This window comes from Mollisia scopiformis (genome assembly GCF_001500285.1).
Source record: "Mollisia scopiformis unplaced genomic scaffold LY89scaffold_4, whole genome shotgun sequence".
NCBI classification, from domain to species: Eukaryota; Fungi; Ascomycota; class Leotiomycetes; order Helotiales; family Mollisiaceae; genus Mollisia; species Mollisia scopiformis.
Genome location: NW_017263584.1, coordinates 1,526,730 through 1,542,837, shown reverse-complemented (window position 1 = coordinate 1,542,837; position 16,108 = coordinate 1,526,730). Strand labels below are relative to the sequence as shown.

Below are 16,108 nucleotides of genomic sequence, written 5' to 3'. Positions count from 1 at the left end.
ATACAAACCAGTGGGAGTCTCAGATGCTCTAAATACATCATACATGATCTCGACCTTGCTTGTGGAAGCATGGAAGAAGAATGAGGAGATTCGAATGGGAAATAGGTTGGATGTTGAAGAAGCAGAAAATTCGTTGATGGAGATTTTAAGGACACCGCTAACGCTGGGTCCACTTGTAGCTTGCTCCGATTGGCTTCTTACTGTCAGCCTCGCAGGGCAAGGCGTCCAGGCGTCATCGAGCTGTCGGAACTTCAACAGCTTTGGCAGAAGTGATCGCGCATCATGGTAAGTGATATTTGGTTTGCGACAAGAGAATCTATAAATTGACGATAATCCAGCCTGCGAGACGTCGGGCGGCAGAGCCTGCAGAGACATCCACACCCAAAGCCCGACAGTCCAGACTTGCGAAAGAGAACAAGATAACTGGCGAGGAGGAAAATGAAATCAAGGAGGCCTTTGAGCTCTTTTCCATCAAACATAAGGGCGAGAAGGACGGAGTAATACCAATTGATGATGTGCGACGAGCTATGTCGTATGTATTATCCATTCGTCTGGCTACCCCGCCAGTTCCATTTGAGCCTCCCACTACAAACATTGCGGTTTCAAAGTCAAGCTAATGTGGAGTGTATCAGAGCCTTAGACATTCCACCCGATCCTGAAGAGCTGGAGGAGTTCATATCTATTCTCGACCCCGAAGAGGAAGGATTTGCTGTCTACAGCTCCTTCGTTGCAATCTGCGCCTTAAAGTTTCACAAGCGAAGTAGGACGTCAGACTCCCATGGACAGGAAGTAGAGGATGCTTTCAGATTATTCACAGCCGAGAGCGGCGAGGATAGGATCACTCTCGGGACACTGAAGAGAGTTGCGAAAGCGCTGAAGGAGGATGTGGATGAGGATGTGCTGCGAGACATGATTCTGGAAGCTAATAAAGGGGTAGGAGTGGGAAAAGGAGTGGATAAAGAAGACTTTGAGGGGATCATGAGAAAGGCCGGCGTCTGGAGATGAAGAATACTGAAGGGCGAGACCTTTTTCGGCAGCGTGCATTCACGTCTTGAATGTTCCAAAAATGGTGGACTTTCAAAGTGACATATGGGACGGACAATTGAGGTAAGACTTGCTCGTTGGTTCGGCGGATATTGGGTTCCTAACTTTGGATTTCGGCATATTTGCATGGCGTTTATAGCGTTTATGGATCTCGAGTTGCATGATGAGAATGCACATGATACGAAGGATTCTGCCTCTGGTGAGATGTGACTGAGGATCACATAACTTTGATAGTAACTACTTTACTATAACGCCAGCAAATATGCAACGCAAAACACCTAGCCTAGATTCTTAAATGCAACATGTGGGAGCCGTGATTCCATTATCTTTCCAATTCTTGGGTATTATGCTCATGGAGCTTGAATAGTAGGTGCGGGAGGGGCAGGAGTGGTGACGGGAGCCTTGAACCCAGCATGATCAGAATGCTTCTTGTAGAAATAATTATCTGGCTTTGGCTTCAACTCGGCTGGAAGTTCCTCCAGCACAGTCGCAAGGATGGCGTCAATCGATTTCTGTTTCGAAGCATCGCGATGCCATACTGAGATAAGGTGAGAGTTGAAGCGGACAGAAAGGCCAACACCGCAGAGCTGGTCTCCTATATTGGGTGTCAGATTACTTCCAGTATGGAGAAAGAGAGCTCTTACCCAGATCCAGACAGCCTTGAAGCTTCTCTCCGATAGCCATCAGTTGAACTCTAGTCCAAAAGTCCGGTCCATTGACTTTTGGCACTCTGAATGTCCAGCTACCACCATTGATGTTTCTCCGGTCCTCCCATACCGGCTGAAAGCCTTGTTTGAACAAGTATATAGACTCGCGCATCTTGATCTGGTCAACTGGGGTATTGTTGTTGTACCTCCAAAAGTCTTGAATGGATTCAATCTGGGACCCAAGTTGCTCAAGAGTTGCTGTGTAGGTGCCGTCTGCGGATTTCGGCTGGTCTTTCTGCTGTCTTCAGTATAGTTAGTTATACTCGTATACTGAAATAATTCAGAGCAACGTAGGCAGCTGTCAGCATAGGTTCATACCTGTCAAAGTAGACATTCCAGTAGTGCTGAGTTGGCAAAGGTCGCATTGCCTTCAACATGTTCTTCTTGGCATCATCGCGTTGTTCTGCTGGTGATCCAGTGTCGCTGGGTCCGGACGCCGAACTGAGTCCTCGCGTGAGGAGTGACGGTCTCATTGCCATGGTGAGAGTTGAGCTGATGCAATTATGGAGGGGCAATCGTTCACAGCCTCGCGTGACTTTGAAAGAGGGAACAAGTTTGAGAAATATTGAACAAACTTGAAGAGGGGCAAGAGATCTAAAACAGAAGCAGGGACGAGTATCGAACAAAGAACGGTAGTCGGATGTCAAGACAAAACCAGCTCGGACGAAGTTCCCATTCCTTTCATGCAGTGACTGTCGATGAAACAGCGACGAATCGCGGGAGCTAAGATTTGCCGAGGACCGCTGGCGGCTCAGCCCGTGTGCATGCATCTTGGGTTGGGCATGAAGCATGAAGCTGTCAAAAGGTTCCTCAGGTAACGCTTCCGATTCGCTTCTTGAAGTATATACCATGGGGTGTTTCTGTTCGGAAAAGCACTTTGATTTGGTGATGACAAACTGAGCTTGCGAAAAAGCTCCTTGCAGAGGATTCAGTACCGCATAACGAGTAAGAAGCATAAAGTGTTTACCAGTAGTTTTTCTGCATTGCAATCCGTACAGTTTGCACCTTTGACCTGTAAAAGAATTATGATTCATTCGTTACTACATAAGCCTTACTGACAAGCCAGAAACGCCATCGCTATGAGGACCCTGCCCATCGTATGAATCTGCTGATCATCCTATGCGTACAATACATCCATTTATACTCGTCCATTCCTGACATTATGTATCCAGTGCCTGTTGCTGCAATGCCAAGCTTCCTGGCCACTTCATCATCGACATGATTTCACTCAAACATTCATCCTCTCGCCCAATGGCTTGATGAATCTTGCCTTGTCATCGCCAATTTTTCTCTTAAACAAGCCTAACTGTCTTAAGAGGTCCTTCATAGACTTTTGTGTTTCATGAGCTTTCTCCTCGTGCTTGCTAATGTCAACACCTTCCTCATCGTAGCCGTATTCGTCATCCGGGACTTCGGTCTCGTCGTCGTTCTCCTTGTTCTCATCACCCACAGCCTGATCGTTCAAAAGGCTTGCCTTTCTGCTTCCACCTTGAACGCTGTTTCTAGCGCTTCTGATCTCGATAGGGTTCTTAATTGTCTCAGTCAGAAGCTTAACATGCATTCTCAATGCTTCGTTCTCGGTCTGTAAGCTTCGAATCTTCCCTTCTGAAATCATCTCTTTCTCTTCCATCATTCGTTGGAGCACGGTCACACTGTGCTGATATTCCTCCAATTTTTCCTCCTGCTCCATCGTCTCTTTCTCTCGCCGACGACTGTCGGACACACTGAGAGTAAGTAAGCGGATCTCTTCAGCCATAGCAGCTATCTGAGCATCACGTTCAGCGGCTGAGATGTGGTCTTGGTTGACAACAGCACGAGTACGGATTCTCTTGGCTTGGTCGGCGTATCGGAGTGTGGATAGGGTCTCGTCATAATCGGATGGTGCAATACAGGCTATCATTGCCGTCTTACTGTTTCCTCCAAGAGAATCCTTCAGCAACCAGGTCAAGATCGAATCTCGATAGGGGACGACATCCTTGTTTCTCTTGCCGGGACGCTGATGTTTCGGATCAGCAAGTGCAGCAATGACACGTCCAAGAGTGGTAAGTGATTTATTGATATTGCTTCCTTCTCTGAGTCTGGCTCCGGTAGCTTCTGTTGCCTTTGCTCGCTCACTGCCTGCCAAGTCTACCAGACGTATGCGCGCTACTCGTTCAGTGCTTTCGTCCGTATCCATATCATGATGGATTTGCTTGAGCATAATCGTAAAGACGGCATGACTTCTGCTACTCGTATCATTCATCTTTGTGCTTGCTGTGGTTCGGCTAGCGTCTCCGATACGCATATACTTCATGATTTCAGAGTAATTTCTGACGGGTGCATCGGTCAAATCCTTGATGTAGGGTCCTTCTGTAGGCGATTCTCGAATCTTGAGGTAGTATGGGGGTTGGTTACTTTGGACAGGTACAAGTAGATCGCGGACGTGCTCGTTGTATACCTCGAAATAGGACACTCGGACGTTGTAGGAGATATTGGGAGTTTCGTTGTGTGCTGCTTCGATTCGCTGGAAGAGATCTTCACAGGTTCTTGGAATCAAACCTGGCTGATCAGGAGTACCCATCATAGTATAGCTCTTTCCAGAACCAGTCTGACCGTAGGCAAATATGCAAGTATGATATCCTTCGAAGTTGTGATCCAAGAACTCTTCTCCCAAGCTGTTGTAAACATCCTCTTGATGCGCGTAGTGCTCGTTCGCGATGTCATGGCTGTAGAAAGAGTTGTCAAACGTGAAAGTCTTCTCTTCCAGAGCTCTCCGCATCTTTGATTGCTTGTTTGCCGGATCCGTATCGTTGGGAACAAGTAAAGTGGTTGCTTGGGTCACTGGATTCATCTGGATCAAGCATTCTGCGCCTCGTTGGATTTCTACCACATGTCAACATCTTGTATCCTAATTTTGTCCGATATCCTACCTCTAGGAAGAAAGGCCCTAACTCTCACCACCACCTTGACGTTTCCTCCGCCGTCCATCTTTAATGAAGAGATGCTTCCACGCAAAGAGGGTGTTGAGGCAGACGATCTGATGCTGCGCATTTCTGCAGCCACGCCGGGCATTAATCGCGGATCCAGAGCCATGCCAATCAATGATTCGTGTATGTCCAGCAATGATGAGCAAAATCGTTGTTGGAGGTTGTGGTACATAGATGCGAGGATGGTAGAGTTGTTGTAAATACTTCGGTTGACGTGACGATAAGCGCAGGGACCCCACCGGGGACCACACGAACTTGAATTTGCGGACGTGATGAATAGATCGGTGCAATGGATGGCAACTTTAGCAGAATTACATGATCTGAAGGGCGAAATTATCAGCGTGAGATTATAAGTCTGAAGCAAATAACTTTTGTTTTCATTGAAGACGCGTTCTTAGATCCAAGCAATGCGGGAAAGCTAGATTCGTGTTAGTGCGAAATGGCTCCTTCATACCGGCAGATGGTTCTATTCTGCTTTACAACTTTAATGGCTTACTGCAGATACACGTGTAAATAGCAAAGACTTGATTGTTGGAGATATCTTTCTAAATCTAAATCACCTGCAGTGTCGAAGTGTCCCTTGATTTGATATCACATGACTATCGGTTTGAAATAAGAGTGGTCCTACCTAGGTAGTCATTATCATGGTAAATTTACCCCTTGTGATCCTCGCGACCTGGCTCATCAGCTTCTGCCTACCCTATTGTATTTTGATGTCAGCTGTGCGCCCTTAGGCACTACCTAGACACTCTTTGGGCCTCAGAATATCTGGAGAAGATCTGTGCTTGACGGATACCTTGATATTACACTTTACACTGAGTGTCTAGTCCTATGTAGCAAAATCTTGGTATATATTTACAAAGTTGTATTTTGTGTTCTGAAGTGTGCCATCATAGTCTTTAAGTCCAGCTATGCCCAATCTACTCTTGCACAGAGATTGTGCTGTCTTGTTTCTTCTTACCCCTATGAAATGCCTTATAAAACTGGTCTTCACTTGATGTTGCGGGTTGTGAGCTTAGAGCTAATATCTTGTGTAATGATAACTGTCTTGGACTGCTCTTGCTGCTGCAATTTGCCGATATGGCAAACAATGTCAAGCACTTTACGAGTGAGACCTCAACTGAGTACCATTATGCCAGGATCATCCGTGTGACACGGTTCGTAACTTAGTGGAGTAAATGATCTCTCTGAATTTTGCTATTCAAGTCCCCGGTCCGATCTCGGAATGACTGACTTCTAGGGCTTCTGGTCTGATCCAGGTGGGAAGTAGCCCTTATCCAGTTAGCGAACACACTTAGCTTGAAAATTGACACATTGCATCGTCCGATAACTAAGTGGGCTGTTTTGAAGACATTGGGGAAGAAGTTCTGGGCAGGAAAGGATTGTCTTGCATTGTAGCCACCACGTCTTTGGTCGTTAGTAGCCTGTATGATCTTGGAGCCCTGGGGCAACGAGAGACTGAACGCAACATCATCGCCGTCGCCAGGATGTATATTTGCAACAAACTGTCAATAATCCAAAGAAGCTGGAGCTTATCCTCTCAAGACTCGGGGCTCATTGAGTGGTTCTCATGTTGGTAGCCGTGGGGTTCTGCGTTGTCGACGGAGGACTGAGTGCCTGGTAACAAGTGGTCACCGACAAATAGACGTTTGATTTAATATGGTTATTCAGGTAAGGGAACCAATTGTCCTTCAGTTGAAACCGTAATGACAGCTTATGGTAAGACTCTATGCTAACAACAACACGTCTTTAAGTACACATGATTCGAAATGCAAGCCCTGGAAGCGAAGCCCAACTGCCTCAACACGGAAGTCGAAAGAGAACACTTTACCAAGCCCTGAAGAGCTAGCCTGAAGACGCTTGCTGGGCACGTATCTGCAAGATAACACTCAATTGGACGGAGACGACTTGCAAGTTCATGAAACAAAATGCCCATTTGCCACACCAATACGAAAATCGAAAGAGAACGCTCACTGGATCCGCATTCCTGTTCCGAGCGTACTTGCTGGGCTATATTGCAAGAAGCGTTCTGTTGGACAGATAAGACTCGGAGGTCGTCGAGACAAAAGCCTTATCCCTCCACAATACGAAAATCGAAAGAGAACGCTCGCCTAGACAGAGATGACATACAAGTAATTAAGACAAAACAAATAGGCGCCTTCACAACATGAAAGTGGAAAGAGAATACTTTGTTAAACGGAGACGTGGGCAAGATAATCAATTGTTCGAACAATACGAAACTCGCAAGTGATTATCGAAAGAGAACGTCTTGCTGGACGGAAAGGGCAACAAGATGATCATTCACTTTAATGTTGCGATGTTCAAGAGAGCATGAGCTACCCGACGAAGATGATTAAAAACAATAAGTCGAAAGAGAACGTCAAAAGTATCGAAAGAGAACGTCAACATCGTCTGAAGAGAACGTCAAGAGACAGCGTTGAAAGAGAACGGACAGAGAAGATGATCTGTCAGAGGAAGAAGAACACAGCAAGCGCCACTGCCTCAACAATACGAAATTCGAAAGAGAACGCTTCCTCGGAGCCAAGAATACACACACACACACACACACTTGCTGCGTCGTACTAGTAGCAGAGCGCCATTACCAACGAACACCGAGACAAAAATTATCTCGCTTGAGGAGACAGGGGAAAAGATGGGACTTCGTTGGTGCTTCGAAGATGTTCAAAGCATTCAAGCCTACCTAGGAAGGGAAGTAGAACGGGCTAGTGTCTCGGCGCTGAATAATCGCTAAGCCACCAGGTACAGAACCCCCCACAACGCACCACCTCCAACACCAACGAAGCATGAAGATCAACGCCACACAAATACACGAAGAAGCATGCATACATCAAAGAAGACATTTCGCACGTCAAGAAGACGTGCGTTTGAATGGGGCTGGGAAGATGCATTGGTCACGGATGGTCGCAGGTAAATAAAGTACAGTGACAAAGCACTTTGAGCTGATGGAAGTCTTCATTATTTACAGGAGCAAGTTAATAGCCAGCGCAGAAATCAAACCCTCCGCAAACCCGCGGTACTTGACAAAATTGTGGCGCAAACCAACCGAGATATCCTGCCATCCACAGAGCCACCAAGCAACCAGGATGCGGGCGAAGCTCAAGCCAGTGTGAAAGCCAGAAGGAGAGCCATTTCGTTCATCAATATGGCAGTGAGCGCACACCTGGAAGGTATTCGAAGCGGAAGATGACTTTGACAATGTCCGGCAGGCCACTGCTCTTAAGCATGGTGCATTCGTGCAACTTGTCATTGAGTGTGTGAAGGAGACCAGACCATTCTTCGAAGTCTCTCATGAAGCAGATGTCATCCACATTTCGGGAGAATGTATCGAAAGCACCAACGCCGTACACGGCAACATTGTCTCTGGTGTATTCTGCGGTGAATCCTTCCTCACTCTTCTTGAACTTCACCATATCCCAGGCGGACTTTGGGAGTCGAAGGGTGGGGATGACCACGCTCAGGTGAATCTCCTTGAGAGAAACCATCGCACCGGTATTTGCTCGAGCCCAAGAGAGGTACTTCATGAAAGTAAAGAGATCCATGCAGATGCACTGGACGTTAGAGAGGCCGAGGCCATCATGGACACGAACAGCTGGGAGAGCCATTCTGGGAGCACGAACACGGTAATTGGAGTCAAGTGGGCCCAAAGGCAAGAGGCTGTCGATCCTCAAGACATCCAACTTGGGGTGAAAGTACAAGCGTCGTCCTCCTGGAACAGTCTGCAACATCTTTGCATACTTGGTTGCGGTCAAGTCAGATTCGGCCTGCTTTGATGCCATGCAGATTGCGGGACGGTAAGCACCAATGACAACGTAGTGCGAGCCGATGCCATCGGGATTGAGAACTTCGATAGCATGGAGTAAACGTCGAGGGAGGTCCAACTCGCAGATCTTGGTTCTGAGCTCAAGTGGCAGATTCGGAAAGAAGAGGAATTGACCATTTGGGCCTAGCAATTGGAGCTTGAAATTGTCAACGATTGTGACTTTGCCGTTTGGAACCATGATGAATCGGTCTTGTCTGAAACCATTTGCAGGGAGGTTCTTGACGATCAACTTTCCCTCGGCCAGAAGTTGCTTAACGGCCTTCTTTGTGATTGGAAGCGAAGCCAGATCAAGGTAATCGCTTGACAGGACAGCCTTGATGCGCTCATTTTGTGCCGGGTCCTCGGAGACAAACGCAAGATCAAGATACTCGGTCGACAGGATAGCCATTTGGCGTACATTCTTGGGCAATTCTTGAAGTTGGCAGCTCATCTCATCGATGATCTGAAGATCGATAATCATCTTGGCACTGTCACAGAAGCTTGTATTAGCACATGTTCAAGCGTGATGAGAATTGCGATTGAAGGGTCAAGAGAGGAAGGGGGAGGCGGTGCAGGCGGTGGAAGCGGATACTATGTCCAAGCTGAACGTATGGATGAGGGAGTCGGACCTCTACCCCTCGACTGATAGCCACGTGATGCAGAAGGTCTCGAGGACGACGAGGAAGATTGGAGAGAGGAAAGGGATTGGGTGTAGTCAAGGATAGCAAAAGTCCTTGGGCACCATGATGGAGTTTAATGAGAGGAGGTGAAGCAAGTGTGAGGAGATACTGGGAGTGAATCCTCAGAGATCGAATCAGACCACCCCCGGGCCGCCGACTACTCATGGAGTCTTCGAAGACGAGGTTCATCGGAAGAAAATGTGCTTTAGGGGAGACAGGGAGGGTTCAATGAAGAGGAAAGAATGGGTGTGTGTATTGGGTTGTGCAAGGAGGGAACAGTTCGATCTGAGAGTGCGGAAAAGAGACCGGCTTTACTCACGATGTGCTGAAAGCTCTTTGAGGGATGTTGAGTGGATCTGTTCCGCGAAGAACTTAACTTGTGGCCCTTGAGGAAATGATATGCGATTGGGGAGATCAGGTGTAGGAGGCTTGGAGGAGAGGAACGTATGAGGAGAGATGTGATTGAGGTGAAGCTCGAATCGATTGACCGAGTAATAATCAGGAGGCTTTAAGGTCGGGAACCACTCACCAATGAGTACGAAGCTGAAGTTTGACCTTGAGAAGTGATGTGTATGCGACTGGGGCCTGTTGTCGAGGTCAACTTTGGTCGATAGAAGAGAATGGTCCGAGGTCTCGAATGAGGAGAAACGTTCCCCGCAGGACAGGAAGCAGGCAAGAGGGAACGAGGTAGATGAGGAGGCTTACCCAAGCTTACTTAAGGGCGATCGAGTACGTGGCGACGTGGAAGTTGCAGAGCTTGTGTTCTGAAGAAGGCAGATTCTTGCAGCACGAGGCGAAGTGAAGTTTTCAGATGAGCGCAGGGGTAGGGACAGGTGAAGAGAACAATTGTCGGACGTGTACCACGAGAAATAGTGTATGTAGTTGAAAGTTGAGGGAACGTGTGAGTGAAGGAGTGTGTTATGTGGAAGAGTTGGGGAAAAGGGTCAAGATTTTATATCGTGGAAGCCTGATGGAAGCGAGCGCGCTCCGAGTCGGGGATCAATCGAGCCAAACCTTGCTGCCGGGTCCGAGTCTGAGGCTAACAAGGCATCACAATGATTACATTCAAGTCTAAGTACTTTTCCTAGGGTATTCTATGGCAAGCTGATCTCGTCATAGGAGGACAACGAGGCTGACTGATAGTCACCCCAGCAACCCAATGCAAGGCCGTTCCACAGCCAGCCTTGGGGGACTGACGACTTCCTAGATCCATGAATGGGTGCACTGCCTTAAGAGAACTTCGGAGGAATAACAATCATAGAATTATGCTTTCTTCTAGTACGGTAAGTTTAAAATCTGCTTCTGGAATTAATAAGTGTCACTCAGGTATTAAGTGTCTGTTATAAAGAGTTCGACCAACGTCAATTTCTTCCTGTTATGAGACATATTACCTTTTGCGGTGCTATCTTGGCCTGATTCCAGTCAAGTCACAATTTCCAACTACATCGTGGTTTCTTGTCAACGTTGATCATCGACATCGTCGTTGGTTGCGAGTAAGCGAGGCAAGCAAAATCTGCACGGAAAATTATCCAACATCACAAAGTCTCAGGCTAATAAGCTAATATATATCATCAATGTGACTTATGGTGACAGCAGAACCATTATTTAAGACGGAAAAGTCTATTAATATGTTGCCAGCATAATGCAATGTGCTTGTTCTTAGCATTGTTGTTTATCACCATTGTGGCCTGATTTCCAAGATCAGCACGGCTGGCGAATGAGAAACCAGTTATTGTCAGCGTTAGGGCTCTCTGAGATCCGGCCTCACTCGATCTAGGTCCCATTTCTGTTCTTTTATCAATATTTAATTCGGAAACAGAATTCTAGTAAAATCTTCCTCCGGTAGCTGACGAGGGTTCACGCCCTTCAACTGGCTGCCCCAAAGTGCCCTTGTCCTGAAGTGAGCCTTTTGGTATCAAGGGGACGGACATATTTGGGTCATCATTCTCTTGCTTTATTACGTTTCTTCAATCAAACATGCTTCGAGCCTTGATTTCATGCAGTCCGATTTCGCACTCTGCCACTAGAGCTGGAGCTCGGGACGCAAAGTCTTCCAAAGCTCAACTTTGCAAGCAGAAAAGTCTCGAGGTACCTTGTCAGGGTGATCAAAAGCTCGAACGCGTCTTACTGATGCTCTTTCAGGTCCTTCATGAGTCGAAGTTGACAATGAAGTTGGTCAAATACACCTTCAACAGCTTCAATGGCTGCCAACAAGCTCTCATCGAAAGAAAAGTACCATGACACTTTCATTGAATAGAAATGGAGTAGCATTTACTGTCAATCCAAATTGCAATCATCTCTGACAATGGCCTTGTTGCCATGCAACAGGTAATATCAAACTGCATGTAATAATAACGCCTTTCAATTATCATTGTGACGGGTTTGTGGGCGAGCGATCACTGTTGTGGTTAGACAGCCGCGGTACTAAGGCTTACCGAAGTTTCGCCTTTCTGGCTCTATCATTTACTGTCGCTGTAATTCACCTTTCAACACTTAGCATTGTTGTCAAGGGACTTCGCTAATGGCCTCACCTCCTTTATCTTAGCGAGTTCACGTGATACATCTCTACCGAGTACCTATGAGAACAGCTTTATGAGAAGGTGCACTTGGGCCGGGTGGCAAGCTGAAAATCATGGGCAATTCTACGATTTAGGCATCTAAGTCTATTCTAAACCATGCTTTAACAGCACCTCCGCCATTTCTTTAACCAATGATTCCTGTGGAAACAATTTTTGCTTCGAAGCTATCGTCCCCTGAGCATCCATACCCTTAAGTAGATCTATCAACTCCCCATGTCTTGGAGCGCAGTATATTAGATGTCCAAGAGCAAGTAAGAAGCCCTTCAATGCCTCTGGGGATCCTTCTTCGACGCTAATAGATTCTAGCAGCGCGGCTGCAAGCTCGACTTGTTCTCCTTCTGGTAAGGTCTCAAGGTGCTCTTCTGTTCGCAGCTTACTATTCGCAGTGGCCATATTGAAAGCTAGACTTGCGGCTGCGACTCGCACATTGTGGTGCTTATCATCTAACAAGCTGGTTGTGATTAACTGCACGATCGGTTCCGTCAAGGTTGGACAGTTGAGGATGTGTATAGGATACAACGGACTTGTGAAGCAGTTGCATGCCATTTGGAGAGCGACCAGTCGAAGAGAGTATGGGCAATCGGGAATGCCATTGACGTACTGGATGAGTGGCGCAATGGTGGCATGCCCTTTCTCTTCGGCATAGTAGCCACTAAACCGCGGGTCCACAAGTGCGATGCGAAGTAGATCGACAATTGTGAACATGACCTCTGCAGGAAGTTTGGTAGAAGCGTTGCGTAAGAAACGACTAAATGCATCCAAATCTGGCAGCATGGCCTCTGCGGCCCCTTCATTCGCTCTAGCCTGTATAAAGTGCATGACTCCTGAAATGGCCGCATCGTCTGCACTGGGCCCCATCTTAGCCTTTAATTTTCTTAAAGGCGGCATCTTGCTGAAGAGGACTGGTTTGGTGCTGGCACCACGTAGATTCGGAAGTAAGAGAGACTCGTGTGGATGTGGAGGCCATGCCATATTCATCAAAAGTTCCAAATTACTCCGAAGCATTGAAGGGTCTGATGACGACCACCTGTTCTCCTCAGCCCCGTGAAAAAAGGTTATAAAGGTTGGCGTAGCTCTGATCGAGTATTTAGTCCCAACTTCAAATGTCCTAGATATGTCTACCAATATCAGAACAGACTTATGTGCAGCTTCCGCTGCTAGTTGTTGGTATAACGGATAAAGCTTCTTGCAAGGAGCACAGTGCGCAGAGGTGAAGAATACCATTGCGCATGATTTCTCGGCCTCTTGAAGGTATTTCTCCAGATCGGCGTTGGAGTATGCTTCTCTTACTGCGTGCGCACGCTGTTGGGCGGTCAAGGGAGGTTCGGTGGTGTCTTTTATCCCAAGCAAGCCGCCCTTCTTCCCTTGTCGCCGCTGTACCATTCTATCAATCTCTGGTCGAAGCGCTCTGCCAATGGGTGAATTGAGGACCGTTTGAGGAAGGTTGGCTATATGAGATGGTATACCCTTGCCAAGCAAGAAGGTTGCGAAGTCATTCGAGAAGTTATTGCAGTTGTGAGTCCAAATATCGTATGCCTTCGTAGGTTAGTTTGACTCTTCGACAGAACAGAAAGTTAACAATTGGACTCACTTCCTCTGTATAAACTGCTCTCAAGGACTCCAGGTATTCCATAATAACATCCATAGGCAAGTTTGTTATACCGAGGTCTATGACTTGCAGAGGCTTGCCTAGATGACTACCACCAGGATCAATAGTCTTCAGACCGCCGTCGTATACAAATTCTATGCCATCCATAACGATTGACGTATGGTACACAGCATCAATCTGTGTCCCAAGCAGAGCAGTAGAAATTGTTCTCGCCAATCCGTTGGATAAATCGTAGGTGTAGAGCTGTACCAGCATGCCGGAAGAACTGAAGTCTGCCATCTTCAGCTTCGTCACTGTTGTTTGGGGGGAAAGACGGTATGCAGGAAAGGGATCATAAAGAGCGGCGCATGGTGGAGAGAAGGCTTGTAGGTAAAGGATTTGATTTGTTTCTATTTCATTCTATGGGAGAGAATAACAGACGAAGCGGCGGAATTGGCTTTCTCATAGGCAACGAGTGACGCGAGTAGGAAAGACTTGAGGTTTCAAGATGTGGCTGAGATAAGTTATCGGCGCCACTGTCAAGCCTCGTTACGCTAAACTCAGTTTAGATTTGGACACTCCGCCACAACTGAATTTCGTCAGGGGTCGTGTCCAGAACTTCGAAATTCCTCCCTACCTCCTTTCTTTCACTTGACCGTTGTTCATACCACTCTTTCTACATACCACAGCCTTCCTATTCAAATCGTTGACCGAGCGACTTCCTTGCCGCCGGACCTGTGTTATTCTGCGTAGCATTCCCTTATGAGACGCACTTCGGTCTCGCTGCCGACGAGAAACGTAGCACACGACCCTCACGAGAAACCCGCTCGATATAGTTCCAAAGGCGCGAGTCAGAGCGCCGCAAGCACGCTGGAGAAAATAAAGACCGCCTGGATGACGCAAAGTCAGCGATCCAGGTATTTAAAGACTGGAGGAATACTCCTCTTCGTCGTATTTCTATTCTATTATCTGTCACCAAAGGGAACAGATCTATATGGTGGAGGTAAGTACGAGAAACATTCTGGGGTTGCTAGGAAGCTAATTGAATATACAGCGACGGGTATAGGCAATCAAGATGGTCAAACTCCTTCAGACTCGTCCTACGGGACTACGAAGTGCTCGAGGTCCAGCGATAAGTCGAAGCCAATTGTCCAGTATGCCTTGATGATAGATGCAGGAAGCACCGGTTCACGCATCCATGTATACAAATTCAACAACTGCGGGGCGACCCCCGAGCTCGAGAACGAAGTCTTCGAGATGACAGCGAAGAAAGAAGGAGGCTCGGGACTGAGCTCATACAAGGCTGATGCCGAAGGAGCGGCGAAGTCTCTCGATGTTTTAATGGATGTCGCAATGAAGTCAGTTCCTGACAAGCTCAAGTCCTGCACACCCATTGCTGTAAAGGCCACCGCTGGACTACGTATACTGGGAGACACAATGAGTCAAGCTATCCTTGATGCCGTTCGAAACAGGCTAGAAACTGTGTATCCATTCCCAGTTGTCTCCAAGGAACAAAACGGAGTCGCAATCATGGATGGTAGCGATGAAGGTGTCTACGCCTGGATCACGACGAATTATCTTCTCGGGAAAATTGGTGGTCCTGATCACAGCGAGACTGCTGCTGTCTTTGATTTGGGCGGTGGTTCTACACAAATCGTCTTCGAGCCTACTTTCAAGGGCGCCGTTCCAGAGAAATTGGCGGAGGGCGACCACAAATATAAGCTCACATTTGGAGGTAGAGATTTCGAACTTTATCAGCACTCTCATCTTGGTTATGGTCTAATGGAAGCACGCAAGTCCATCCATAAGACTCTTATTGAGGATATCCACACGTTGAACCCATCTGACTCCACCTGGGTTTCAAAACCAATCATAAACCCTTGCATTGCACCTGGTATGGCTCGACCTGTTGAGCTCAGCCTTGGAAAGGATCATGCCTTGGGCGAAAAGATTAATGTCAATATGACAGGACCCTCTTCTCCAGCTCCAGCACAATGCCGCAAGCTGGCAGAGAAAATTTTATTCAAAGACGCCGAGTGTGCTCTTGCTCCTTGCTCGTTCAACGGGGTTCATCAGCCATCTCTGTCCAAGACGTTTTCGCGAGAAGACGTCTATACCTTCTCCTACTTTTATGATCGCACTGACGCTCTCGGTATGCCTGAATCATTCACGTTGAAAGAACTTCACAGCTTGACCGATCAAGTTTGCGGTGGCGAGAGTCACTGGGATGTCTTCGAGAATGTCCCTGGTGCATTGGAGGAATTGAGGGATCGACCCGAGCACTGTCTCGACCTCAACTTCATGATGGCCCTACTCCACACTGGCTATGAAATGCCGATCGACAGAGAGGTAAAGATTGCGAAGAAGATTAAGGGCAACGAGCTTGGGTGGTGTCTGGGTGCAAGGTTAGTCATTTCGAACATTCCACTATAATTTACTAATCCATCTTCTAGTCTTCCCTTGTTGAGTTCTGGCTCGGGATGGCAATGCAGGATTAAGGAAGTTTCGTGATCAGTAAACGATCGGTATATGGTCGGCATGGCATTGCAGGCGTTCCGGACATGTAATAAGGCTTAGGATCCAAAAGCTCATTAGATGGGTACATAATTCAATGACAGCTATCGGATGGTTTCCGATTGTGTAAACAATATGTGTTGGATGAACAAGCTCTATAGAGATATCTAGAAGCTTAGTATAGAAAGCTCAAGAGAATGGTGAGTTCGT

The 16,108-nt window shown here is 47.2% G+C and overlaps 7 protein-coding genes across 7 annotated transcripts; 3 read left to right on the top strand and 4 right to left on the bottom strand.

Annotated features, from left to right (window-relative positions):
* The first annotated feature begins 167 nt into the window (after positions 1-167).
* Positions 168-1,170, top strand: LY89DRAFT_393266 (EF-hand). The gene is made up of 3 exons (XM_018207207.1): positions 168-285; positions 339-532; positions 633-1,170. Exons 1-3 carry the CDS (start codon positions 283-285, stop codon positions 1,003-1,005), a joined length of 570 nt encoding a protein of 189 aa, XP_018076432.1. The 5' UTR covers positions 168-282; the 3' UTR covers positions 1,006-1,170.
* LY89DRAFT_681407 (translation initiation factor eIF4e) lies at positions 932-2,556 on the bottom strand. Its single transcript, XM_018214288.1, has 3 exons — positions 2,070-2,556; positions 1,689-1,993; positions 932-1,639 (listed from the first exon to the last, which is right to left on the bottom strand). The coding sequence occupies exons 1-3, from the start codon at positions 2,228-2,230 to the stop codon at positions 1,395-1,397; spliced, it is 711 nt and encodes a 236-aa protein (XP_018076431.1). The 5' UTR covers positions 2,231-2,556; the 3' UTR covers positions 932-1,394.
* Positions 2,557-2,777: 221 nt separating this feature from the next.
* On the bottom strand, positions 2,778-4,937 carry LY89DRAFT_681406 (kinesin motor domain-containing protein). The gene is made up of 2 exons (XM_018214287.1): positions 4,661-4,937; positions 2,778-4,613 (listed from the first exon to the last, which is right to left on the bottom strand). Exons 1-2 carry the CDS (start codon positions 4,821-4,823, stop codon positions 2,980-2,982), a joined length of 1,797 nt encoding a protein of 598 aa, XP_018076430.1. The 5' UTR covers positions 4,824-4,937; the 3' UTR covers positions 2,778-2,979.
* Positions 4,938-6,968: 2,031 nt separating this feature from the next.
* Positions 6,969-7,387, top strand: LY89DRAFT_393247 (uncharacterized protein). Its single transcript, XM_018207206.1, has one exon. It carries the CDS (start codon positions 7,049-7,051, stop codon positions 7,301-7,303), a length of 255 nt encoding a protein of 84 aa, XP_018076429.1. The 5' UTR covers positions 6,969-7,048; the 3' UTR covers positions 7,304-7,387.
* A 488-nt stretch (positions 7,388-7,875) lies between these two features.
* On the bottom strand, positions 7,876-9,018 carry LY89DRAFT_665214 (uncharacterized protein; the record flags this gene model as incomplete). Its single annotated transcript, XM_018212828.1, has 1 exon — positions 7,876-9,018. The coding sequence occupies one exon, from the start codon at positions 9,016-9,018 to the stop codon at positions 7,876-7,878; it is 1,143 nt and encodes a 380-aa protein (XP_018076428.1).
* A 2,834-nt stretch (positions 9,019-11,852) lies between these two features.
* Positions 11,853-13,869, bottom strand: LY89DRAFT_608801 (DUF862-domain-containing protein). The gene is made up of 2 exons (XM_018210509.1): positions 13,388-13,869; positions 11,853-13,332 (listed from the first exon to the last, which is right to left on the bottom strand). Exons 1-2 carry the CDS (start codon positions 13,682-13,684, stop codon positions 11,881-11,883), a joined length of 1,749 nt encoding a protein of 582 aa, XP_018076427.1. The 5' UTR covers positions 13,685-13,869; the 3' UTR covers positions 11,853-11,880.
* A 125-nt stretch (positions 13,870-13,994) lies between these two features.
* On the top strand, positions 13,995-16,108 carry LY89DRAFT_638246 (guanosine-diphosphatase-like protein). The gene is made up of 3 exons (XM_018211565.1): positions 13,995-14,387; positions 14,439-15,789; positions 15,838-16,108. Exons 1-3 carry the CDS (start codon positions 14,147-14,149, stop codon positions 15,893-15,895), a joined length of 1,650 nt encoding a protein of 549 aa, XP_018076426.1. The 5' UTR covers positions 13,995-14,146; the 3' UTR covers positions 15,896-16,108.

What these genes read in the sequence shown, in the direction of transcription:
- LY89DRAFT_608801 (XM_018210509.1), bottom strand. Translation starts at nt 13,684, where the DNA reads ATGGCAGACTTCAGTTCTTCCGGCATGCTGGTACAGCTCTACACCTAC. An exon ending in GAGCAGTTTATACAGAGGAA is followed by an intron (nt 13,333 to 13,387) that starts GTGAGTCCAATT and finishes TAACCTACGAAG; the next exon opens with GCATACGATATTTGGACTCA.
- LY89DRAFT_638246 (XM_018211565.1), top strand. Translation starts at nt 14,147, where the DNA reads ATGAGACGCACTTCGGTCTCGCTGCCGACGAGAAACGTAGCACACGAC. An exon ending in AACAGATCTATATGGTGGAG is followed by an intron (nt 14,388 to 14,438) that starts GTAAGTACGAGA and finishes TTGAATATACAG; the next exon opens with CGACGGGTATAGGCAATCAA. An exon ending in GGGTGGTGTCTGGGTGCAAG is followed by an intron (nt 15,790 to 15,837) that starts GTTAGTCATTTC and finishes TCCATCTTCTAG; the next exon opens with TCTTCCCTTGTTGAGTTCTG.
- LY89DRAFT_681407 (XM_018214288.1), bottom strand. Translation starts at nt 2,230, where the DNA reads ATGGCAATGAGACCGTCACTCCTCACGCGAGGACTCAGTTCGGCGTCC. An exon ending in TGGAATGTCTACTTTGACAG is followed by an intron (nt 1,994 to 2,069) that starts GTATGAACCTAT and finishes ACTATACTGAAG; the next exon opens with ACAGCAGAAAGACCAGCCGA. An exon ending in TCAAGGCTGTCTGGATCTGG is followed by an intron (nt 1,640 to 1,688) that starts GTAAGAGCTCTC and finishes CACCCAATATAG; the next exon opens with GAGACCAGCTCTGCGGTGTT.
- LY89DRAFT_681406 (XM_018214287.1), bottom strand. Translation starts at nt 4,823, where the DNA reads ATGGCTCTGGATCCGCGATTAATGCCCGGCGTGGCTGCAGAAATGCGC. An exon ending in TAGGGCCTTTCTTCCTAGAG is followed by an intron (nt 4,614 to 4,660) that starts GTAGGATATCGG and finishes GACATGTGGTAG; the next exon opens with AAATCCAACGAGGCGCAGAA.
- LY89DRAFT_393247 (XM_018207206.1), top strand. Translation starts at nt 7,049, where the DNA reads ATGAGCTACCCGACGAAGATGATTAAAAACAATAAGTCGAAAGAGAAC.
- LY89DRAFT_393266 (XM_018207207.1), top strand. An exon ending in GATGTGCGACGAGCTATGTC is followed by an intron (nt 533 to 632) that starts GTATGTATTATC and finishes GGAGTGTATCAG; the next exon opens with AGCCTTAGACATTCCACCCG.